The sequence below is a fragment of the Poromitra crassiceps genome (genome assembly GCF_964638095.1).
Source record: "Poromitra crassiceps genome assembly, chromosome: 23".
NCBI classification, from domain to species: Eukaryota; Metazoa; Chordata; class Actinopteri; order Beryciformes; family Melamphaidae; genus Poromitra; species Poromitra crassiceps.
In genome coordinates, this window is record NC_139639.1 from 1,687,292 (window position 1) to 1,711,195 (window position 23,904).

The following is a 23,904-nucleotide window of genomic DNA, read 5'->3' on the forward strand; positions in this document are numbered from 1 at the left end:
CAGCAGATCAACCTGTGCACATTTTTATCTGAATGACCCTATGCAAAATGTTCTTTGCAGGCCAGAAAAACAAAACAGCCGTACTGCAGAGAGAGGATCTACTGGATCAACTGGAACAAATTAAAGTGGCTACACGTGGTTTCAGAGGGACACTGCAGGATGGGATAAAAGAATACCATCTGTATAATAGACTAGTAGTTTATAGGATAAACATGTGGATGATGTGGTAAAGATGCTTTATTGATCCCTACAGGGAAATTCCTTTTCAATTGCCCCCCCTTCACGGTAGGTCACTCGGAGTGCAGGGTTTAGTTAGCTGAACTGGTAGGCATTCTTGTTCTAGGACACGACAGTGGTTCTCATCATGGGGTCCGGGGGACTAATACCAGGGGTCCTTGAGGAGGTCCCAGGCAAATTGCTGAATTGTTAAAACTTCAACATTTCTCATCTACATGAAGTTAACACAATTATAGCATGCAGAGTAGAAGAATTTCCCCCCCGGGGATCATTAAAGTCTTTCTGATTCTGAAACGTGTGATTATAGTTTCACATCTCTACCTACAATACAGATAGTCAGTAATTCTGGACAAAATCATTAGCAATAAAACATTAGCAGATATGTGTGAGAGGCAAAATGTCATCAAATGTGGACCAAAACTGGTCCTTGATATGGAGGGAAAAAAAAGTAATCATCACTGTCTTGTCTTCCCACTCGGCCACCCTGCTTCCCATACACACATACTACAAAGAACTACAAATCCACAGCCATGAAATAAAACACAATTGACCGATCATTCAGCTTATCATAACAAGGCCTGGGCGCGGCTTGGACATTGCTGCAGCCGCGCCTTTTTCCTGTTTGAGCGGAACGGCTGTGCGTAGCCCACTGCCGCCCGGTCAGCTGACAGCTTCAGGAGAGACTGGAGGAGGGACGCAGGGAGGGAGCGTAGTTTAGCGGCTGGCTGTGTGTGTGAACCAGAAAACTACTCCATTCTGAACCATCCGAGGCCGAAAGGGGGGGCGAAAGACCGGCGGCGTGTCAGAGAGAACTAGGGTAAGTTCGCCGCAGTAGAAATGGTCAAATATTTATATCCACATTTGTGACTGTAGCTAACCCTGTAGTGGTTACTGGCAGCCGAAAAACGGTTCCGTTTGTGAGATATGCTAGCGTTAGCACGGCTAGCTTAGCTACCGTCCCGCTAGCTGCGGCAAGCCAGAGATGGCTTGTGCAAGACGGGAAGTGAAGAGTTTGTTCCTTCAAAATAAAAGCGAACAATTGTCAGTAATTCACATTTTAAATAAATATACACTAGTCGGAAATATTGAACTATCACTTCGGTGTTTTTGTACTTTGTATTACTCGAAACGTCTTCCAATAATACATGATCATCAAGGGGTTTACAAGTCTACCGGAAGTCAATATGTTGTTTTCATGCCGTCAGCTTGACGCTGTCAACTGCTCGAGCTACTTGCTAGCTAGCAAGCTTGTTAACGTTAGCTACCTCTCTCACTCGGTCTATCTCATTCTCTCTCCATCACTTTCGTCTCAGCTGAAGGTCAAGCTTCCATCACTGCGGTAACCTAGGCACTTAGGAAGGTGTTAAACGAAGCGTTACAAGCGAGGTCGTCGCCCACTAGGCGAGATACAACTGAGAAAATATGAAAGATTTATGAACGTGAGGAGATGGCCCTACTGACTGAGCAGACATCTTGACTTGGGCCAATAAAAGGGCGATTAGACCCGCTTAAGGTGTTGCTGGCTTCGTGCGCGGTGTCTTCGGTCACGACACGACACGCTCTCCTCTTCTGAGGGGGAATCATCTCGCTAATGCCGGGTGTGTGTGTGTGTGTCGTGTCCTTCAACTAAGCATCGTGCCTAATCATGTTGTCTGGCGTCCGTCTTGTAGGAATGTCAGGCATGCCCTTCATTCCATAGTAGCCCTACTACGAGCCTTATTCTCATGAATGACGAAAATCGTATCATTTGTAGGTCAACATGCAGAAAGCCATATTATCTGTTTCATATTTTTGCACTACATTCAGATGTTCAGTGCTCACGATGCTTTCAAATGTCTTATTTTGCCGAATCAGATCCAGGCTGCACCTGGCACTAAAATGCAACCGAATGAGACACTGATTTCTAGTAGTGGGCTACCAGTGGTGACATTCTGCGTCTAACTGGTCCCTGCTAATCCACCACTAATCTCACTTTGGAAGGAAACAAGGAATTGTGTGTGTGTGTGTGTGTGTGTGTGTGTGTGTGTGTGTGTGTGTGTGTGTGTGTGTGTGTGTGTGTGTGTGTGTATGTACATACATACATACACACATGCATGTGTGTGACAAAACTGAGTCACCACCGCACTGGGCAGCTGCAGGGTGTATTCAACTGGAAATGGAGTGTGTGTGTGTGTGAGAGAGAGAGGAGGGAGCGGATGTGAGGGACAAACGTCTCCCTGTAATGTGGGTCACTCTCACTCTTCACTGCTGTCACACTCTTTCACCCCATTTCCTTTCCCCATTTCCTGGCTTCCTACACTCCTTCTTTCTCTCGCTCCCTCTCTCTCTCTCTCCCTCCTCTCAGGTGGGGTTTGTTTTAGCCATGGCCAGTTGGGAGTGAAGAGCAGCCACGATGATTGGAGGACTGTTCATTTACAACCACAAGGGGGAGGTGCTCATCTCCCGAGTCTACCGTGATGACATAGGGTAAGTTGCACAGCAGCGGAGCTGTGCTGTGATGTCACACAGCAGCGGAGCTGTGCTGTGATGTCTCATGATGTGATGTCAGACACAGCAGCGTAGCTGTGCTGTGATGTCATATGATGCGATGTCACATAGCAGCAGAGTTGTGATGTGATGTGCTGGGACGACTTCTTTTTTTTTCTCTCTCTTTTGGGACTTGATTGTAAGTCCTGAACTGGAGCGACTGGACAGGCGGAGGGCAATTTTGAAATTGCATCCCCCTTCCTAGCTCAAAATGTCACATTTGTCTGCCTTGTTTGCTTTTTGTTATTCTTTTGGAAAATATGTTTGAAAAAAAGCCAATTTTCCAGGTCACTCTGCTTTTGTGTATATTGCCTATAGCACGCAGGCTGGATTATAGTGGTCGCATTAACTGAATATCTTGTCTTTTACAGATTATTTTTAAACAATGACAGAAAAGTCTGAAGGCTGTCTGTCATTTTAACACCGGTAATAATTGTGACAGAATTTTTATGCTCCTCAAAGTCTAATGCAACCTCTGCTGTAGACATTAGGCCATGTCCCTAGTATGGACGACAGGAATTGGCATAATTAGAAACCAATAAATCTATAAATAAAATTTCAGGTTCATGTCCCTGTTTGGTGCAAAATTCTGTCCCATCTTCACAGGTCACATGTTCGATCCCTGTAAAACCCAGTGTGTCAGCAGCTAGGCTATGTTTCTCGTCAAATCGTCTTCAGGGTAAAGACACAGAACCCTCACCTGCTTGCTTATTAGGAGCTGTTCTGAGTAACCGTGTCAATTAAATGACATTAAAAATGAAAAGGGAAAACAGACGGACTCACAACATATTGTAACTTTGTGTGACAGGCTCATTTTAATTGTTGCTAACAAAATCATTGTCACATTTTTCACTCTTTGTCAGAAAAGGATGATAATGATCATCTCAGATGCTGTGTCAGTATGGCAGGAGGCAGAGCAATTTAGAGAGAGAGTGGCGTCGTCAGCAGAGGACCAAAATGCGTGACTCATTAGCCAATGAGCAGCCAGGAAGGGGTCTCGCGCTTTTACATTTAATTTGCCTTATGGAGGTTTTTGTACATAAAAAATGTAGCAAAACATACACACACACAATGTGCAATGTAGATGTAGTAGTAGACCAGTGATTTTAGACACTTAACAAAGTATAGATGATAACGATGGATGTACACATTGAATTTACACAGACACACTTAAGTTCAAATATTCACAAAGTCAGACAGTACTCTGATCTGGATCTTCTAGTGTTTCAGAGAAACTCGTCTCTGCTCTGTCCTCTTGTCGAAGACTCCCCAATGGTTCAACAAGTTTTGGATTCAGGGATGGAATTTTTCAGGATTTGAGTGTTTTGGTCTTGATTCATTTTCCTCCTCACACCATTTTGTTTCCTGGTGTTTTTGTGTAATCCCTGTCACATTCCTGGGATTAGATTGATTGAGGTGAAGCAGTATGTGGTTGTAGGCATTTTGCCAGAACTTAAACCAGTCCAGTACCTTGTAGATCTACGCAGTAGGGGTGGGAATCACCAGATGCCCACGATACGATACTAAGACGATACTTGAGTCATGATACGATAGTATTGCGATATCGCCGATATTGCGATATATTGAATATTGCGATATATTGAATATTGCGATATATTGTCTAACTCCTTTTCCTACCTTTTCCTTGACCTCACCGGAAGTAAAACATGCAGTGTTTTTTTGTTTTGTTTTGTCTTTGCTTATTAAGCTTCTCTGGACTCAATAAGCCACTGCAGGCGTGGACTGCAACATCGGGCGCTTCGGGCAGATGCCCGGTGGCCTGCCATGGCATGGCCTGCAAAAAAATAAAATAATAATAATATCGATACTTGGCGTCCAAATATCGATACAATATTGTCAGACAAAATATCGCGATACTATGGTGTGTATCGATTTTTTTCCCCACCCCTACTACGCAGTGGGAGGTAGCGAGTTACAGAGAAGGGCACAAGAGGCGAACATGGATTTCGTATAACTCTTTACGTGTCAATGTTCTTCTAGGTACACAGCGGTGTGATTGGTCGATATGTTCTTCTAGGTACACAGCGGTGTGATTGGTCGATTTGTAGTTTCTTGCATGGACCATTTTGATGTTTTTATCTTCTACTGGGAATGTCCTTACTCCCAGAAATGGAGTGGTTCTAGCTGTAGTTATACAGGTTAGAGAGACACGGGTGGAAAAGGGGAAGCGGAATAGCATGTGCAATGAGCAGGTTGAGCCACAGGGATAGCCATTGATTAATCTGCTTGAGCGGAATTCAATGGCTCCAGGTTGGGGTTGTAAGATATAATCAGTTGATGATTCATCGATCTTCCCAGCTGTTTTTGGCCAAGGTAGGAATGAGGGTTTTTCGCTTGACCAAGGTCTGGTTGTTGCAGACATGAGATTTCAAGATGTTGTCTTGTTTTCTAAGGAGCTACAGGCTCTTGTCAGTGTCGGCGGTGTCCTGAAATCAAGAATGTAATTGTGGATATTTTTTGGCATGGCGTTCGTTCCTCCTCCCCTTGTCTCGCAGTTGGGCAAATACAGCTGCTCGCCTCTTCAGATATAGGAGGATGTGTGCTGGGGAATAGCACAGTAATGTAAATATACTGTAGGCGACTGAAAAGAATAGAGGCAAAGTGAACGTCACTTCCTGCTTCAGCACTGCACCGGAGATTTTCATCCGCCATTTATTTTCCCATAGACATTTCATAAAATGCTTATAAAAGTAGTTTTACTTTTTCAAACCAAACGGTTCAGCTATATTTAGAAACAGGAGAGACCACATAACATTTCATTTTGGACCAAAATGTAAAAAAAAATCACGGATTTAAAGAAAATATTTTTTCTGTGTTTTTTTAAGTTTTGGTCCGAGTGAAATGTTCTATGGTCTCTCCCGATTCTAAATATATCTGAACTGTTTGGTTTGACGAAGTAAAACTATTTTCATAAGCATTTTACGAAATGTCCATGGGAAAATAAATGGCGGGTGGAAATCTCTGGTACAGTGCTGAAGCAGGAAGTAGGCGGTCGCTTTGCCTCTCTATTGGAACAGGAATTGAATTCAGGCCTTTGTCATTACCACAGTTGCCTTTGCTAAGTGAATGAGCAAGATGAAAACGCATAGTGTGGAAGAGTCTGCTCTAGAGATTTCAGATTTATACATCATCCAAGTTTGTTCTTAATATCCACCCGTCTACACTGATAACCCTCTTTGCATTTTGTTACATCAATAACACATCCAATGGCCATATTTTCACAAACTCAGTCCACAAACAACAACAAACAAACAACAATGTGTTGATTTTGGCGATCTTAAAGGCATTTCTGCAACAGTGCAAAGTTAACTACGTTATGTTGCTCTCATGCCTGCTGTGCTGTGTACTACAGTAGCAATGTTTTATTGACATTTGATTTGATATTGCTTAATTATACAGCAGAGAGGTTTTATTGTTGAAGTGGAAATCATTCCACTTGAAACAATTAAACTGCACCTGTACTGCAATTTACGTATGACTTGATTGTAAGTGTTTGTAATGTCGTTGCCACGGTAACGGTACGGTAATGACTTAAGTCATGCAGCAGTGGGGTAAAGAGCAACATAACGCCTACATTCCACTAGGTCCGTGTTCGGTCCGTCTGCGCTGCGGTACGGCATCGGAGCCGATACGTTTCCACTCTAATCATTGTGTCAACTCCCACCTACTCCGCTGCGTTGCGTGTCTACTCCGTCCCAGCTCCGACGATCCGGAGCTCTCCGAAAAAGATACGCAAGGGTTCTATTTTTCACGGATGACGGAGCAGAGCTGCAGCAAGTTGGGCGGAGCCAGGCATGAAATCAACAGGGCAGAGGTGTTTACATCATTCAATATCAAGCCAGAGGACAAACATGTATGAGGAAAAGTTCATCATTGAAGTGGAAAACCACAAAATAATATATGACACGACACATCCTTTTTACAAGGACAACACCAAGCAAGTCCACCCCTCCTCTGCTTCTCCAGTTGGGAACAATGATCTTCTGCCTGTTTGTCGTTGTATTTATCCCACATACAAATTGTCTCGCGCGATTTTACCATGAGAACCTGTCGGTCTCGTCACTCTAGCTGTCTGACGGAGCAGAGCCGTGACGGGCTCTGCACGCAGCCGGTTAGTGTTGCCGCAGCACAGAGCACGGCGCAAAACCGGAGAACAGCCGCAACGCAACGCAATGCAACCAGTGCAATCCCGGCATAATAGGTGCCTCCAACCTATTTCCAACTTATGTACGGCGGCGGACGGATGCCGTCTCAGAACCATGTTATCCGCTCTTGTCTGTGTACATGATGCACGAAAATGTCTCTTTGTGCATTTTTGTCTCTCTCCTCTCCTTTTACATCGTCCTTCTGTCCTCTCTTTATCCTTTTATCACCTTTCTTTTCTCCATCTCTCCATCTTGGCCCCCTGTAGGAATAGGTAAGAGATGCTCCAACCTACCGAGCATGACCTTTCCCTCTCATGGCAACCGATCAGCGACCCCTCCTGGCCCCTCCCCCAGATGTCTCTTCTAAGCATGAGTCACATGTCATCATGGCATTTACCGTGGCCAATAAGAGCACCAGATACTGAGATACAGCAGCTTAACCAGTCAACTAATCAGTCCCCACCAGTGCCCCCTCGATGAGTAGTGTTGCTCACAAACCGCTCTAGCAGCCCTGAGCATGGAGTTTGAGCATGGGATCTGACGGTTCCTCTCATCCTTTGTTTTACCCCTGACTTTTCCTCGCAGAAATTGAGAGATGGATTTCCATATTTTCAAAGTGTCTCTTCTTTGTTTCAAATGTCAGCCTAATATGTTGAAAAGCTTAGATCGGAATTAACTATATTTTAGGTTACCTTATACACCTTATTTCTAGCTGCCATGATGCCTGATGGGTGCTTCTTCCGCTTCCGGTGTAAGTTTTACACTGTTTTAACTTGACAAAAAAAACAACTATGAGGATTTTACAGCAGAGCCATTCTGCTCTACAGCCGTGTCGTTCGGGTGCTGGGATAACGTAATGCATTGTGGGTAGTCGGCCACTGTGGCTAATGCTAACGGCTAGCGTAATAGTTACTTTACATGGCAGTAAAACGCCACTGACCAAATTGATTGAACTTTTAACCATTTCGAGTAACACTGTTTCCATACGGACCCGCAGCATTGGTTAGTTGTTTATAACGTGATTATATTTATAACTTTTATAACGGACTCCAGCTTCCGGTTTATAATTCGGGTCTGCAGCCGAGTATAACAAAGGAAATGGCAAGCTGCAACAATAAGTCACGTTAAACCGGACCTTGTTCCCACAATTATTTTTTACAGTGGGGCATTCAAAAATAAGGTGGATAGGTTCTGCCGTTGATGTTTTTTTTTTTTTTTCAAATCTTACTGTTTAATGAATCTGCTCCAAAAACACAAAATCCTTCAAATTGATCAGTTGTTCGATAAGGTCCTAACTAAGTGGTTGGTTGTTTTGACAAAGCAGCTTAATGGACAAGGCACATATCAATGGCAGCCTCTTAAAACACTGGAGGCCTGCCATCCTTATGTCCCTGGTGCATTCACAATCTGGCCACCCAGAGTCTATCAGTCTGACGACTAATACGCCTTTGGGACAGACGGCCGAAATTTTGGGGTTTCCGGTGTTACTTCCTCTTCGTGCGCTGCCTGCGGCTAATTATCATGAGAATGGAGTTGATTTTTGTTTTAGGTCCAGATGGCATTTAGGCTGATAATAATAATAATAATATATAGCTGCATATGAGACGTCGTCGGGCTGTAAACGACGACTGAAGCGGAAGTCTTCTTGTCGCGGACACATCGGCTCAACACAGAAACCCTGAGATATCGTCCGTCTGTCCCAGAGTCTTTTAGTCGTCGGGCTGAGAGAGACTCTGGCTTCCCAGATTGGTCCATTCACTCTTCATGCCGCCGCCCATAACTAGGAGCAACAAGTCGTTCAGCTTAGCTTTCACATCATTGCAAAATGGTTCATGTAAAGGGCAGGGCAGCCATTCATTCACCTGTAGTTCCTGTGAGTAGGCTGGCCGCTGGCCAATCAAAATGTACTTTCTAGCGTGCACAGCCTATATTTTTTGCAGTCTCCCATGTAAAGGCGGATGTAGTCTCGCTGGCCAGCCTCCTCTCCCTTCCGTCCGAGGAGTCTGGCGCTGCAGGTCTCCATAGTGGGATTGCCCTTGGAAAATAGTTTCAAGCAATTCAACTTGCCGTTTTCAGCGCGTAGCAACGAGCTAGCGTGTAGGTTTCTGCCGTTAGCTTGCTAGCTAGTTAGCGTTGTTGTTTTCACTGTGGCGGCAGGGCACTATTTACAGCGACACACAGGGAAGAGGGGAGCGGAAGCCACTCTGATTGACATGGTCAGGGCCAATGACAGAGCTTGTAATAAGCCGGGAGCGGACATCCGGCTGCCACCGAAACAGTCGCTCCAATGGGAGAGCAGAGTAGAGCAGGGGAGGGCTTATCCCAGTTATGGAGACCTGCGGCGCCAGACTCCTCGGACGGAAGGGAGAGGAGGCTGGCCAGCGAGACTAAGGCGGGCGAGGACGATGCTTTACACTCTCACTCATTCCATGGCCTCATTGCTTCATGACTTTGCTACCTTTTAAGCAGACAGACAATCCTCTGCCTAATATGAAGGGTTTGGTTGAATTGTTTGTCTGCTTGGAGGCTTGGTTACTTCTCAGAAGGTTTTCCTTATCGACTCGTTCACTTTTTATACACAGCTATTGGCCTGAGTTCTACATCTCCGTAAGATCTATACACAATTGTTGGTCTAAATCTCAGCAAGGTCTTGAGTTTGTGTCTAGAATTAGGACTTATTCTAGGGTTTGTTTTGTTCCAGGTCGCTCCCACGCATCACTCCAGTCCTTAGGAGGATTTGGTCGTCTTGTTTGAACTTGCTGCATCCTCTGCACTAAGCCCTGTTGTTTATGAATCCACATTCATCAGCCTTTCTCCAAAGCATCTTGGCACTAGGATAGACTTTGTCCCGTTGAGTTACAATGGAAGTGAATAGGATCGACTTTATCCCGTTGAGCTACAATGGAAGTGAAGCCAAATTTGAATCTCGATGTTTACCCTTTCGGGACCCAGATGTGGTCCTGCTTAATGGCTGCTAAAACATGGCGTATAATGGTCGGATTTGGATCGCGTAGGGTTAAAGAAGTAATTAATAATGATCCCAATTGAATCGAGTTAATTCTGATGTTGATGCAAATATGTTGTTGGGTGAATGTGAGCCTAACCCGAGAGAAAGAGCCCTCTCTCTCTCCCACCTGCTAATTATCAGCGTTTACACAAAACGGCATTCCTTTTCTTCCTCTTAAGTGCTCAAATGGGAGGTGTGCTTTGTCATTGAGTGCTGAACTGCTCTGATAATCACTACCTCCTGCTAGATGGATGGATGGTGTCATAGGGGCCTGAAGCAGGGCTCGCTGCTTAATGTCCAGTTCTATTGGAGGCTGGATCAAACCGTAGGCCTCGTCAAAGAAAACCGTTTTTGTCTCGTTTTGCAACAGAAATGTGTGACTGTGGAGTCTGATGAAATGTAGGCCAGACGTGTATATTCACCTGCTTTTATATTTGGTGTCTTTTGTGCTAGATTTCATAAAACTCCATGCTCCCCATTATGCAAAAGTCTGGAACTATTCTCTCAACAGAAATGTGTCTCTCCCTCTCTGTCTCTCTTGTTGTCCTCTCTCTCTGTCTCTGTCTCTCTTGTTGTCCCCTCTGTCTCTTGTCGTCCTCTCTGTCTCTCTTGTTGTCCTCTCTCTCTGTCTCTCTTGTCGTCCTCTGTCTCTCTGTCTCTGTCTCTCTTGTTGTCCCCTCTGTCTCTCTTGTCGTCCTCTCTCTCTGTCTCTCTTGTCATCCTCTGTCTCTGTCTCTCTTGTCGTCCTCTCTCTCTGTCTCTGTCTCTTTTGTCGTCCTCTCTCTCTGTCTCTGTCTCTCTTGTCGTCCTCTCTCTCTGTCTCTCTTGTCCTCTCTCTCTGTCTCTGTCTCTCTTGTCGTCCTCTCTCTCTGTCTCTGTCTCTCTTGTCGTCCTCTGTCTCTGTCTCTCTTGTCGTCCTCTCTCTCTGTCTCTGTCTCTCTTGTCGTCCTCTCTCTCTGTCTCTGTCTCTCTTGTCGTCCTCTCTCTCTGTCTCTCTTGTCGTCCTCTCTCTCTGTCTCTGTCTCTCTTGTCGTCCTCTCTCTCTGTCTCTGTCTCTCTTGTCGTCCTCTCTCTCTGTCTCTGTCTCTCTTGTCGTCCTCTCTCTCTGTCTCTCTTGTCGTCCTCTCTCTCTCTCTCTCTCTGTCTCTCTTGTCGTCCTCTCTCTCTGTCTCTGTCTCTCTTGTCGTCCTCTCTCTCTGTCTCTCTTGTCGTCCTCTCTCTCTGTCTCTGTCTCTCTTGTCGTCCTCTCTCTGTCTCTCTTGTCGTCCTCTCTCTCTGTCTCTCTTGTCGTCCTCTCTCTCTGTCTCTGTCTCTCTTGTCGTTCTCTGTCTCTCTTGTCGTCCTCTCTCTCTGTCTCTTGTCGTTCTCTGTCTCTCTTGTCGTCCTCTCTCTCTGTCTCTCTTGTCGTCCCCTCTGTCTCTCTTGTCGTTCTCTGTCTCTGTCTCTCTTGTCGTCCTCTCTCTCTGTCTCTCTTGTCGTCCCCTCTGTCTCTCTTGTCGTCCTCTCTGTCTCTCTTGTCGTCCTCTCTGTCTCTCTTGTCGTCCTCTCTGTCTCTCTTGTCGTCCTCTCTCTCTGTCTCTGTCTGTCTTGTCGTCCTCTCCCTCTCATCCCAGGCGTAATGCGGTGGACGCGTTCCGCGTCAACGTGATCCACGCCCGGCAGCAGGTTCGGTCCCCGGTGACCAACATCGCCCGCACCAGCTTCTTCCACGTCAAGCGTTCCAACATCTGGCTGGCGGCCGTCACCAAGCAGAATGTCAACGCCGCCATGGTGTTCGAGTTCCTCTACAAGATGTGCGACGTCATGACGGCCTACTTCGGCAAGATCAGCGAGGAGAACATCAAGAACAACTTTGTACTTATCTACGAGCTGCTGGACGGTAGGAGGTTTTTTTTAACCACAAGGGACTCTGATTAGATCTCATGAAATGAATGTGCTCAGTAAACATGGGAAACATGTACAGACAGATCTGAGTTTAAAAACAGATTCCCTCTTCCCCCTGTAAATGGAGCTAGTTTATATTATTATGCTGCTGATGAGTTGCGCCTATGTCCTTAGGGAAATTTAATATTTTCATTCTGTTTAAATCTAAATACCATTTCAGTTCTATTGCCGCTCAACATGAGCTCTTTCCATCGCTACATTGCTGTACTTTTCCTCTTATCAGTCTTATCTCTCACTGACAGTTGTGTGTGTGTGTGTGTGTGTGTGTGTGTGTGTGTGTGTGTGTGTGTGTGTGTGTGTGTGTGTGTGTGTGTGTGTGTGTGTGTGTGTGTGTGTGTGTGTGTGTGTGTGTGTGTGTGTGTGTGTGTGTACAGAGATCTTGGACTTTGGCTATCCCCAGAACTCTGAGACCGGCGCGCTGAAGACCTTCATCACCCAGCAGGGCATCAAGGGACAGGTCAGGAAGGGCAATACAGATTCCAAACTAATAAGGAAAGAAGTGGACATACATACAGGAAGTGGACATACATACAGGAAGTGGACATACATACAGGAAGTGGACATACATACAGGAAGTGAACATAGATACAGGAAGTGGACATACATACAGGACTGGGCCCAGTTGCACAAAGCACTGGGTTAAGATTTCCCTTAGAGTCAGATTTCAGGTGTCCTTAAAATAGAATCAGCTGCACATAACACCCTTAAATCTTGTGCTTATGTTTTCCTTAAAATGTTTAACCTTATGGAGAAGATTTAAGAGTGTTTTGTGCAGCCGATTCTATTTTATGGACACCTTAACTGTCTGACTCTAAGGGAAATCTTAACCTAAGGTGCTTTGTGCAACTGGGCCCTGGACATTAAAATGCCCTTAGGTTGGCAGAACAACAAAGATATTTGACACTACACACAACTTGCAAAGACAGGACAATAAGCTGGCTGTGCATTATTACACGGTTGCTGCTTGTATGAAGTGTGCTATACAGATAAAGCTGCCTTGCCTAAATATGTCCGTACTGTATATAATATATAATATGTTTTATTTTTCTACTTTTCCTTCCTTCTTTACTCCTACTGCGGACATGGACACGTCCGACTGCAGCACCAGGTAATAATAACAACGCCATGAGCTCCATCCAGCTCAGCAAAATCATTTCCTATGACTGCAAAGCGTATCCTATTCGTTTACCCACGTCCCCTCTGTTAACCTTCTCCTTTCACGCTCTTCCTCTTTCTCTCCGTGTCATCCCCCTCTCCCTTTGTTCGTTGCCTCACGGTCTCTCTGTCACAGACAAAAGAGGAGCAGTCTCAGATCACCAGCCAGGTGACGGGGCAGATCGGCTGGCGTCGCGAGGGCATCAAGTATCGCCGCAACGAGCTCTTCCTGGACGTGCTGGAGAGCGTCAACCTGCTCATGTCCCCGCAAGGTCCTGTTCTGATCATAACCTGCTCATGTCCCACGCAAGGTCCTGTTCTGATCATGTTAATGTCCCCGCAAGGTCCTGTTCTGATTGATCATGTCACCACCACCACCACCACCACCTTCTGAGTGGGATTACACCTATGGCATGACTGCTGTGTTAAGACATTGTACCACCCAGAACTACTAGTGACAGTAGTTGTCACTTTAGAACCTCCAGTACTCCCACTGCACCATGTTAGCTACTAATGCTAATACTGCTATTCTGTTGACTCACTTACAGCACTTGAAATACTTTGAATTGCTCACATCAGTCACTTCTACTTCTACTGTTAACATTTGCGATACGAGGATTCCCAATTGAATGACCCTCTTGCGTTGTGTCCCACCACCATTGTGCAATGTATGCAGATCATGATGTCGTCTTGGTGGCTTGTTGTCTGAATGTAGACATATTCTTGTGAACACAGTAATTCAATAACTGTCACTTTGTAGCCGTAGTCCTCCTCGCCTTTCTGCTATCTCAGGAGAAAAGTATACCAAGGAGCGTTCGACTGCATAATGCTCTCCTTTGGGGCAAATGCAAAGTGAGAAAATAAAGAATCGGAATCACTTTTATCGCCACAGTATGCAAGTTCTATACGAGGAATTTGTCTTAGTGTCTGGATGCAGCGTAGCGGTCCGGTCAAATTATACAGAGATAAAGAAGTAGGAAAGATAACTAAAAAGACAAACGCAACGTTGCAAGTAGGGATGTTCATCAATTATCGAAAATCGATAATCGATCGTTAAGGATTGGAATCGATCCTGTGGCATTTGGATCGATTTTTTAATTATTACATTTTTTTTTTTTTTTTTTTTTTTTTGTGGACTAGGTTTGGGTGGAATTCGTTCCTCCTCGCCCCACTCCATTGCACAGCCGACTAACGTGAGGTGGAGCTTCATATAGTCTCTAGTTTTCTGGCTGGGCACGGGCCTTTGTGCCAACAAAACTGTTTTAAACATGGGAAATTCACACCGGCATGCGCCGGGGACAGCAGTGTTGGAGAGGAGACACATTGAAATAAAGAGTTCATTGAGGAGAACACGTTGTCTTTCGTATTTTCTGCCATAGGCATTCATTTTGTAAAAAAAAAAAAAAAAAAAAAAAAATGAAAATATTGAAAATTTTCTAAGTATTAATAAAATCGATAATCGATAATTGATCGTTAATTCTCACCGATTATCGATTTTGGAAATTTTTCAAAATGAACATCCCTAGTTGCAAGTGCAATCAAATCAAATATATATACCGTATATACAATATGTACATGAGTGGAGGAGTGTTCACTGGATATTAATTAATGTTACGTTGAATTTACATGAAATTTACGGTCAAGAGTTAAATAGGCTTTAAATAGGCAGTGAATTGACATGAATTTACAGTCCGAGTTAAATATGAGTTTACATTGAAATGACATGAAATTTACAGTCTGTAAAGCTTCTGGTCTCTTTCAGAGTCAGTATCTAGCCTTTTCTCTTCCCTCTCCAGGCCAGGTCCTGAGTGCCCACGTGTCGGGCCGCGTGGTGATGAAGAGCTACCTGAGCGGGATGCCCGAGTGTAAATTCGGCATGAACGACAAAATCGTCATTGACAAGCAGGGCAAGGGAGGAACAACGGACGAGGCGGCCAAGAGGTGAGCGACGGGAGAGGAGGGTTCAGCTCAGTCCGTGGGTTAGAGCCCGGAATTCACCTCTGCTAAAGCGTGGGGCTGAAATGCGCCGTATTTTGACAAAGCGAGGCAGAATATCATTTGAGCTAAATTGCATTTCAGTTATTAATCTTGTTTGAAAGGATTGCTTTTTCTTTTCATTTCCATTTTGGAAAACCCAGAGCAGATTGTTGGGTTTTTCTAATGACGTTGAAGAGACCGTCTTGTCTGCTGCTAGCCCCTTGTCTGTGTGTGATTAGCGTTAGCCTTGCTTGTTAGCCTTGCTTTACAATTATTTTTCAAAATTTTCTTTCCTTTGGATGCATCTCTCCTTTCTTTCCCTCTCTTTCTTTTCTATGTGCTGTACCTCAGTGATTTAGGGGGAGGAAGGTACTGTACTGATAACTGTCCTGACCCTCTGCCACCTACACACACGCATGCACACGCACGTGCACACACACACACACACACACACACACATACACGCACGCGCACACACCAGTGTTGGGCAAGTTACTTTCAAAATGTAATATACTACATATTACTAGTTACTTTTATTTGAAAGTAATGTTACTTTACAATATTACTCTCTGTGTAGAGTAACTCATCATTACTTATAACACTACTTTTGCATTACTTTCACCAAAATAACTGCAGTAGCAGAATGACATCGCCGCCCCGGAACCATCTTGGAAAATAATTGATACCATCTTCAAGTCAGTGAAAACCATCGAAAATCCTACAATGTCCTTTTCCTTTGTTTTTGTCATCTGTAGTGGTTATTTGCTTAAAAACACACAATTTGATTAGGAAATGATTGTATCTTTATTTAAATATGTGCTTTGATTAAAAAAAAAAGACAAAGTAACTCAATTTGTAACTTGTGTTACTTGACAGAGTAGCTGGTATAATATTAGTGAAATCATATTGTAATGAGTTATATTACTGAGTTACTGCTAAAAGTAATATATTACATGTAATATGTTATTTTTGTAATGAGTTACCCCCAACACTGGCACGTGCACACACACATACACAACACACATCACTTGTCTTGTCTTGTCTAATGTCTTCAGTTAAAGTCACACTAAGTATTCAAGGAGGTTAATTTTTTTTACGAGGCTGTACATTTCACTTGCTCACACGTTCAGTATACAAATCAAACACACCTTAAGTCTTCAGTGTATTGCCCAGTGGTTGTTTTCCTCTTAGGTAGAATAGTTTGTTTTATGACCCCACACAGTCCCTCCCACCTGCTTGACGTTTATCCCTTTACCCTGACACCTAACAGGGGCGGCGATACTCTCCTGCAGAGTCGTGTCATTAAACACCAAAGGGATACTCCACTTTTTCGGGAGTTTAGCTCATTTGCCACATCCCCCCCACATAACCAAGATACACCATGCCTTACCGGCACTGTCTGCACAGTTTACAGTGAGCTACAGTCGTGAAGTTAGTTAGTATCGCCATATAATGGAGGCTAATGGTACAGCTGTTAAAAATCCGCCACAACACACATTTCACCGCGCCAAAATACATGTTGTGCCTCGGGTACTCACCACACGATGAAATATGAATCCAAAATGCACATAATCTGTCTTTTTGGAAGGAAAAGAGGTCGGCGGCCATGTTTGGAAAGTAGTGTCGGCTGCCTCTTTTCCTTCCAAAAAGACCAATTATGTGCATTTTGGATTAATATTTCATCATGTGGTGAGTACCCGAAGCACAACATGTATATTGGCGCTGTGAGATGTGTGTTTTGGCAGATTTTTTACAGCTGTACCATTACCCTCAGTTCTATGGCGAATGGCGATACTAACTAACTTCATGACTGTAGCTCACTGTAAAGTGCGTGGACAGTGCCGGTAAGGCATGGTGTATCTTGGTTATGTGGGGGGCATGTGGCAAATGAGCTAAACTTGTGAAAAACTCGAGTATCCCTTTAACCTCTATTGCATGGCATTGCCATATGGCAATGCCATGCAATAGAGATAGTGTCCCTATACAGTATGTGTAGTGTATGTATGTTTTTGGTGTTATGATGAACGGTGATAGTGTGTGTTCACAGACTAATGTTCTATCCCCTCTTGGTGTCTCTCACTCTTCTCTCTCTCCTCCTCTTCTTCTCCCAGCAGTGGAAAGCAGTCCATAGCCATCGACGACTGCACGTTCCACCAGTGTGTGCGTCTCAGTAAGTTTGACTCTGAGCGTAGCATCAGCTTCATCCCCCCCGATGGAGAGTATGAGCTCATGAGGTCAGTCCACCGAGGTTTGGAATTGTACACTTGTGTTTGCTTTGATTGTTTCTGTTCAGATGGCTACACAGTAGAGGGAGACAGCAGAGGGCATCATGGGCTGGACTCAAACAAACCGTGGCGCAAGCACACGACATGAGCCCCAGTCCACCCTGTCCTTTTGTAGCTTAAAGTCCCCATGAAATGAACGCCCATTACTTTTACTTCCTGGAAAACTGAGTATCTATATACATTTCTAACCAATAAGATAATCCGATTTTTTGAACAGTCCCAACCCTCCGAAAACCTCCCATCAAATAAAATTGCCGTTTCTCACCGATCGGTTTGATTTGATTGGTTTAGACTTTTGATTGATAGCTCACTCCATGATGTCCCACGGCAACATTCCATTTCAATAGGAAAAGCATCAAATCCAGTCCGTAACGATGACATTTCATGGGGTCTTTATAAGACCAACCATTCAATGTTCAACTTCAGGCCCAGACCTGACATGGTTGGTGCTTTATAAGACGTGCTGAAGTAGGATCACTGACCAGATATTCCATCTAATTCCTGAAGGAAACCTTTTCATGTGTTAGTTGTTTATGCATTAAGAAATCTGTCTCTTTATTTTGTCACTTTAACCTGTTCTTTTCCTCCTTGCAGGTATCGCACCACTAAGGATATCATCCTGCCATTCCGAGTTATTCCCCTGGTCAGGGAGGTGGGCCGCACCAAACTGGAGGTCAAGGTGGTCATCAAGTCCAACTTCAAACCCTCGCTGCTGGCCCAGAAGATTGAGGTGAGCTCTTCACTCGTCGGACTGCTTGGGGCCAAGTCCAGTTTACTGTACAAACAAGACGAGGTCGCAACTGTGATTGATGTTGACCTTGTTTGTGTTTTTGCACAGGTGCGCATCCCCACGCCCCTCAACACCAGCGGCGTGCAGGTGATCTGTATGAAGGGAAAGGCCAAGTACAAGGCCAGTGAGAACGCCATCGTCTGGAAGTGAGTAGTCGCCTTTATGCTTTCTGTCAACGAACGTAATGATTAACTGCCATGTGTCTCTTGTTAGTTTAACCTTACACCCTCCTTTACCCTCCCCAAGGTTCATATCCCACCCATGACTGTTTCCCGTGTCTTTTTTCCAGGTTGTTTTTCTCCTCTCGTGAAGCACCATGTTAACTTTGCTTGAGGAAAGTCCTATAGAATGTGTTGCTATTCTTATTAAAAGCACAATGTGGTGTGTGTGTGCGTGTGCGTGTGCGTGCAGGATCAAGCGCATGGCTGGGATGAAGGAGTCTCAGATCAGCGCTGAGATCGAGCTGCTGCCCACCAACGATAAAAAGAAATGGGCCAGACCCCCAATCTCTATGAACTTTGAGGTCAGAATGAACAAGCGACACGTCTCTTCTTCCCCCTCAGACACACACACACACACACACACACACACACACACACACACTCTCTCTCTCTCTCTCTCTCTCTCTCTCTCTCTCTCTCTCTCTCTCTCTCTCTCTCTCTCTCTCTCTCTCTCACTCACACTCACACTCACACTCACTCACACACACACACACACACACACACACTCTCTCTCTCTCTCTCTCACACACACACACACACACACACACACACACAGACACTCTCACACTCTCTCCTCACACACTCTCTCTCTCTCACTCACACACACACACACACACACACACACACACACACACACACTCAGTCTCACACACACACACACACACACACACACACACACACACACACACACACACACACACACACACACTCTCACTCTCTCTCTCTCTCACACACACTCTCTCACTCTCACACCCACACACACACTCTTCAGGCTGGCATCGCACTTGAAGTCCCTGGAAACCAAAATCCACAAAAACGTTCTAACTATGTTATTTAGGGTCTTATGTTAGTAATTGTGTCCCTCAGAAATTATTATACATTACTTTCAACCCAAAGCCTTAAAATCGACACTTTTCTACAAGATTGTACAAGGTACTTCCTCATTGAAGAGAGCAGTGCGCGAGGTGCTAAAATGCAGGAGCTTATGACGTCATAAGCTCTATATAACCTTTGTACACGCGTGCAATCCGCACCCACCCTCCTTTTGTCCGTTCTTTGCCCCCAGTGACAGCGCTCCCTCGCTGTCCGTCTCCCTCCCACTCTGTGTGCCGTCGTGCCAAGCACTATGCTTCTCTCTCTCTCTCTCTCTCTCTCTCTCTCTCTCTCTCTCTCTCTCTCTCTCTCTCTCTCTCGACTAGTGAGAGAGAGAGCACAGAGAGAGACACACAGGCTGGTGACGCGAGGTTACTCTCTCACACACACACACACACACACACACAGACACAGTAGCGCTGTGCAGTCGCAGCAAGTCTCTCTCTCCCTCTCCGAGCAACGAACACACACACACACGTGTGTGTGTGTGTTCGACACATGCACTCGATCTCTTTCTGCGTTTCCCTCCCCCCCTCTGTCTCACGCTCTCTCTCTCTCGGAAAACCTGCTGCAGACTGGACACGCCCACACAGTCCGCGGGAGAAAATACTCTAAAAAATAATTGATTCTCATGAGTTTTGCCACGACTGTCAAACCTAAATTTATATACTTTGCGACGTTCATCATCGTTCAAATTTGGCTGGTGGCTTATTAACATAGGGTCCTGTGATGTGATGAACTCAAAATGCTAAATAATAAAGAAATATTTCTGGTTTCCAGGGACTTTAATATGTTGCATGTTTCGCTCTGAAGTTCATTCTTTCCACATAATATGTTGCATGTTTCGCTCTGAAGTTCATTCTTTCCACATAAGATAATCTGTCCCTGCTTCATCTTTCTTCTGTCGCATCAAAATTGCAGTGAAAATTCATTATGTTTACTAAGTCAATTTATTATTGACTAACAGCCACTCAAGTGAATATCATTTTTAGATTTATTTCGGGTGCTGTGATGCAGGAAGCAGGCATTTAAACCTGCCATTTATCGTTGTAGTTAAAAAACAACAACTAGATGGATAGTGTTGGTCAGACAGAGAGCGCTGCTACACTTTTGTGCCAGCTAAAACTGAATAGAGAGAAGATGCTTGAAATGTAGCTTAACATAAAATGTTGCGGAGGCATCCATTTGTAATCGGCTATATGTTGATGGGAGTGTAATAATCAGCTAATGTTGCTAGCCTCATTAGCTTAAGCTAGAGTGAGACTTTATTGCCAGTAAAAAAAATGGATAGCGGATTTGCTCAATTAAATGTCAGATGTTTGAGACGGGATACTTGATTAGAACTCTGCCCACAGATGACAGCCAAACCTATGGATTAACGGTGATCGTGACATCAGTCATCAGCAAATAGTAGACTGCTCACTATAGCCTCGTGACATCAGTCATCCAGTCCCATCCACTCGCACTTCTGTCTCGCAGCTCGCCTGGTTTTGCACGACCCCAGCGTGAAAGCCAACCTGCCTGGCCTGTCACAGCTCCTCCTGACACGCCTCTGCCTTGCTTCTCTCTGCTCTCCTAGGTTCCTTTCGCTCCCTCTGGTCTGAAGGTGCGCTACTTGAAGGTGTTTGAGTCCAAGCTGAACTACAGTGACCACGACGTCATCAAATGGGTGCGGTACATCGGCCGCTCCGGCATCTATGAAACTCGCTGCTAAAGTTGATCCCGCCCCCGGCCCCGCCCCGCCCCGCCCAGCCAGGCAGCGAGCTGACCACTCCCCCACCACCCCCCCCCCTTTCTCTCCCAACACATTACCATCTTTTTTTTTTTCTCTTATGCCTCTCCCCTCTCTGTCTCTCCTCCCTCGATCCTTATAGCTCCTCCTCCTCCTCCTCACCCACCCCTAACTAGGTGTTGGAGAATTGAATTTACATTGTTAAAAGAAGAAAACTATGGTATAAACGCACAGATATATGCAAAGATGTGACTCATTGTATCGTATATCTCGTAGTGAACTGGTGTCATAAAGAATGAGGCACGTGATGCATGAGAACCCGGGGGGAGAGGAACTGGGGGGCGTCTCTATTCTTTAGTGTTCTTGTTCCACTATCTACTCTCCAGTTAGTTTAGAGGAACATGGTCCTACATGTCTTGTAGAATGATCTATAGCTGTTGTGAGTAACCTTTTCTGGTTTAAGAGAAAACCTGTATATTGTTATATATATATGACCACCTGGCATTGTAGGGTCCACCCTTTTTTTTTGAATGGAGAGAGGCTTCGTCTGATTTACTTATTGTGGGTTAATTGATATTTGACTTGTGTTTTTGGCGTGGTGGGAATTATCTTTGGAATCAGAATGAAACCTTTCATGCGATAGTTTTTGTCCTTGCCTCATTCCTCAGAGCACTCGGCGGTATGACAGTGAGATTATTTTGGAACCTTTTTGAAGTGACTTGATTCGTGCGGTCTGGGAGGTGGCTGGGAAAAGGGGGGAAGCGATTTGAGAATGACTGAATTGTAGTTTTTGTACTTTGTAGAAAGTGCATGCTTTTTCCTCCCTCGATTTGTTTTTCCCCCCGCATTCAACGAGCCGGGTCAAAGAAAAGTGAAGTCGAGGAACATTCTAGATCAGCCAGTCGGGCCTGCGTTTCCGAAAACGTGTCTCAGCTTTGTCCCGTTCAAAGTCAACGGGACAATGATTTCAATACTGAGCTGCTTTGAGGAAAACCGGGCACTGGATGTGTGTGTGCGTGTGTATGTGGTGAGGTTAGGTCTCCCCCTGGTGTTTGCCTCGTCAGTGTCTGCTTCTTCATGTTTGTAGCCCTGGTGACCGTTCTGTCCAATAAATTCTGATCATATAACCAACCAGTCCGCCCGCCCTCTTCCTCTGTTTTCATTTGACTGACTGTGATATTTTTGGGGTCATGTAGCTTCTATTGTATTTTGTGAACACTGGGATTCTCTGTGAAACTCTGTGCAGTGTGGTTTTAGTCTATCCATTCCAGCCCATTAGAAATGTCAAGAGAAAGTGCAGGTATTTGCTAATCTTGAGCACGGATTCTGTCAGATTGCTTAAAGGGACAGCTCACCCTAAAATCCAAAATACATATTTTCCCTCTCACCTATAGTGCTATTTATCAGTTTAGATTAGCAGTCTGCGTTTTGGAGATATCAGCCGTAGAGATTTCTGCCTTCTCTCCAATACAATGGAACTGGATGGCACTCGGCTTGTGATGCTCAAAGTGCCAAAAAAATACAATTGAAAAACTCAACAGCAGTGTCTCTTTCCAGAAATCATGACCCGGTTACTCATGATAATCCACCGACTTGTTGTGAGCAGTTTTATGTGCCATCCAGTTCCATTGTATTGGAGAGAAGGCAGAAATCTCTACAGCCAATATCGTCAAAACCCAGGCAACTATCCCAAAACAATAAATAGCACTACAAGTGAGAGGAAAAATATGTATTTTTGATTTTAGGGTGAGCTGTCCCTTTAAGTTGGCTGAGAACCTTTTGGCTTTTCAGTAGGGATGCACGATATATCGGCAATCATATCGGTATCGGCCGATGTTGGTCATTTTTTAACATATCGGTCATATCGGTATCGGTCAGATGTTGCAATGTTAATATCGGTTATCATTATCAGCCAAATTCTTCACATTGATATGAAATAATGCAGTAAATCTATGATTTATGGGCTTTTCCAAAGGCTTTGCAAATAAAGAAATGCATAACTTTTTCAAATTCAGTGTTAACATGTGTTTTTCAGTATGTACAAAATGTGATGATCATAAAAATGTGGTTTTATACAGATCAAATCGACATCGGTAAATATTGGTTATCGGCCATAACAGCAATGTTAATATCGGTTATCGGCATCGGCCAGAATTTTCATATCGGTGCATCCCTACTTTTCAGTATTGGCATTTTGAAGGAAATGCAGTTCATGATGTGGAATACAGGCACTACATGCTTAGTTTGGCTGTGGAGCAAATATGTGAACATAACAGTCAATCACTTGATTCTGTTAAACAGAAACATGTTGTAATATGCAACTTAGTATTTTTACAAAACATCCATTTGTGTAGTGCAATGCCGTGTTTGACAGAATGCAAAATGTATGCACCAATGTTTTCTAGGAATATGATTTAATGTTGTCTGTGTGAAACCTGTAGACATAGTTTACAAAATAACTCAACCAGTTCATGGAAAACACGCAGGAGACAAAATGATTAATCAAGATTGATAAATGCTTTGGCGAACATTTTTTAATACATTGATTTTCCTCTTTTGCTTTCACGGACCTCCACATCCAGGACTTCCAACAAAAATAAACCCCAAACAGTAAAATAATGATTAAAACATATTTGCTGTTAAAAGACATTTACATTTGGTACAGTGATTATTGTTATTGGCTTGTCACTCGTCAAGTCTTTCCCACTGTGAGATCTAAACTGGACATGCCGTTACTGAGGAGTTCACACACACTGATTTAAGAAACAGATTCCACAAGAATCAAGGCGAGGCTTCCCAAAAGTAGCTTAGCACCAAAATGTGTAGGCCATTCCAATATATGGGGTGATTTCCTAACTCTAAAATCAGCTTCATCACTATGAGGATGGGGGTCAATCAATGATTCCAATGCAGCAGAGATGATCTATGCCTTAACCCATTGATACCTGATGCAGCATTTGTGTGTGTATCCCTTTAAGACCGCGAACCGTG

General features: G+C 44.3%; 1 protein-coding gene across 1 annotated transcript; it reads left to right on the plus strand.

The window, feature by feature from the left end:
• The first annotated feature begins 922 nt into the window (after positions 1 to 922).
• On the plus strand, positions 923 to 23,896 carry LOC310796956 (AP-2 complex subunit mu-A). The gene is made up of 11 exons (XM_083659210.1): positions 923 to 1,054; positions 2,582 to 2,703; positions 11,550 to 11,815; positions 12,255 to 12,337; positions 13,172 to 13,307; positions 14,832 to 14,976; positions 17,127 to 17,246; positions 17,892 to 18,027; positions 18,136 to 18,233; positions 18,499 to 18,610; positions 20,761 to 23,896. Exons 2-11 carry the CDS (start codon positions 2,630 to 2,632, stop codon positions 20,893 to 20,895), a joined length of 1,305 nt encoding a protein of 434 aa, XP_083515336.1. The 5' UTR covers positions 923 to 1,054; positions 2,582 to 2,629; the 3' UTR covers positions 20,896 to 23,896.
• Positions 23,897 to 23,904: the final 8 nt, after the last annotated feature.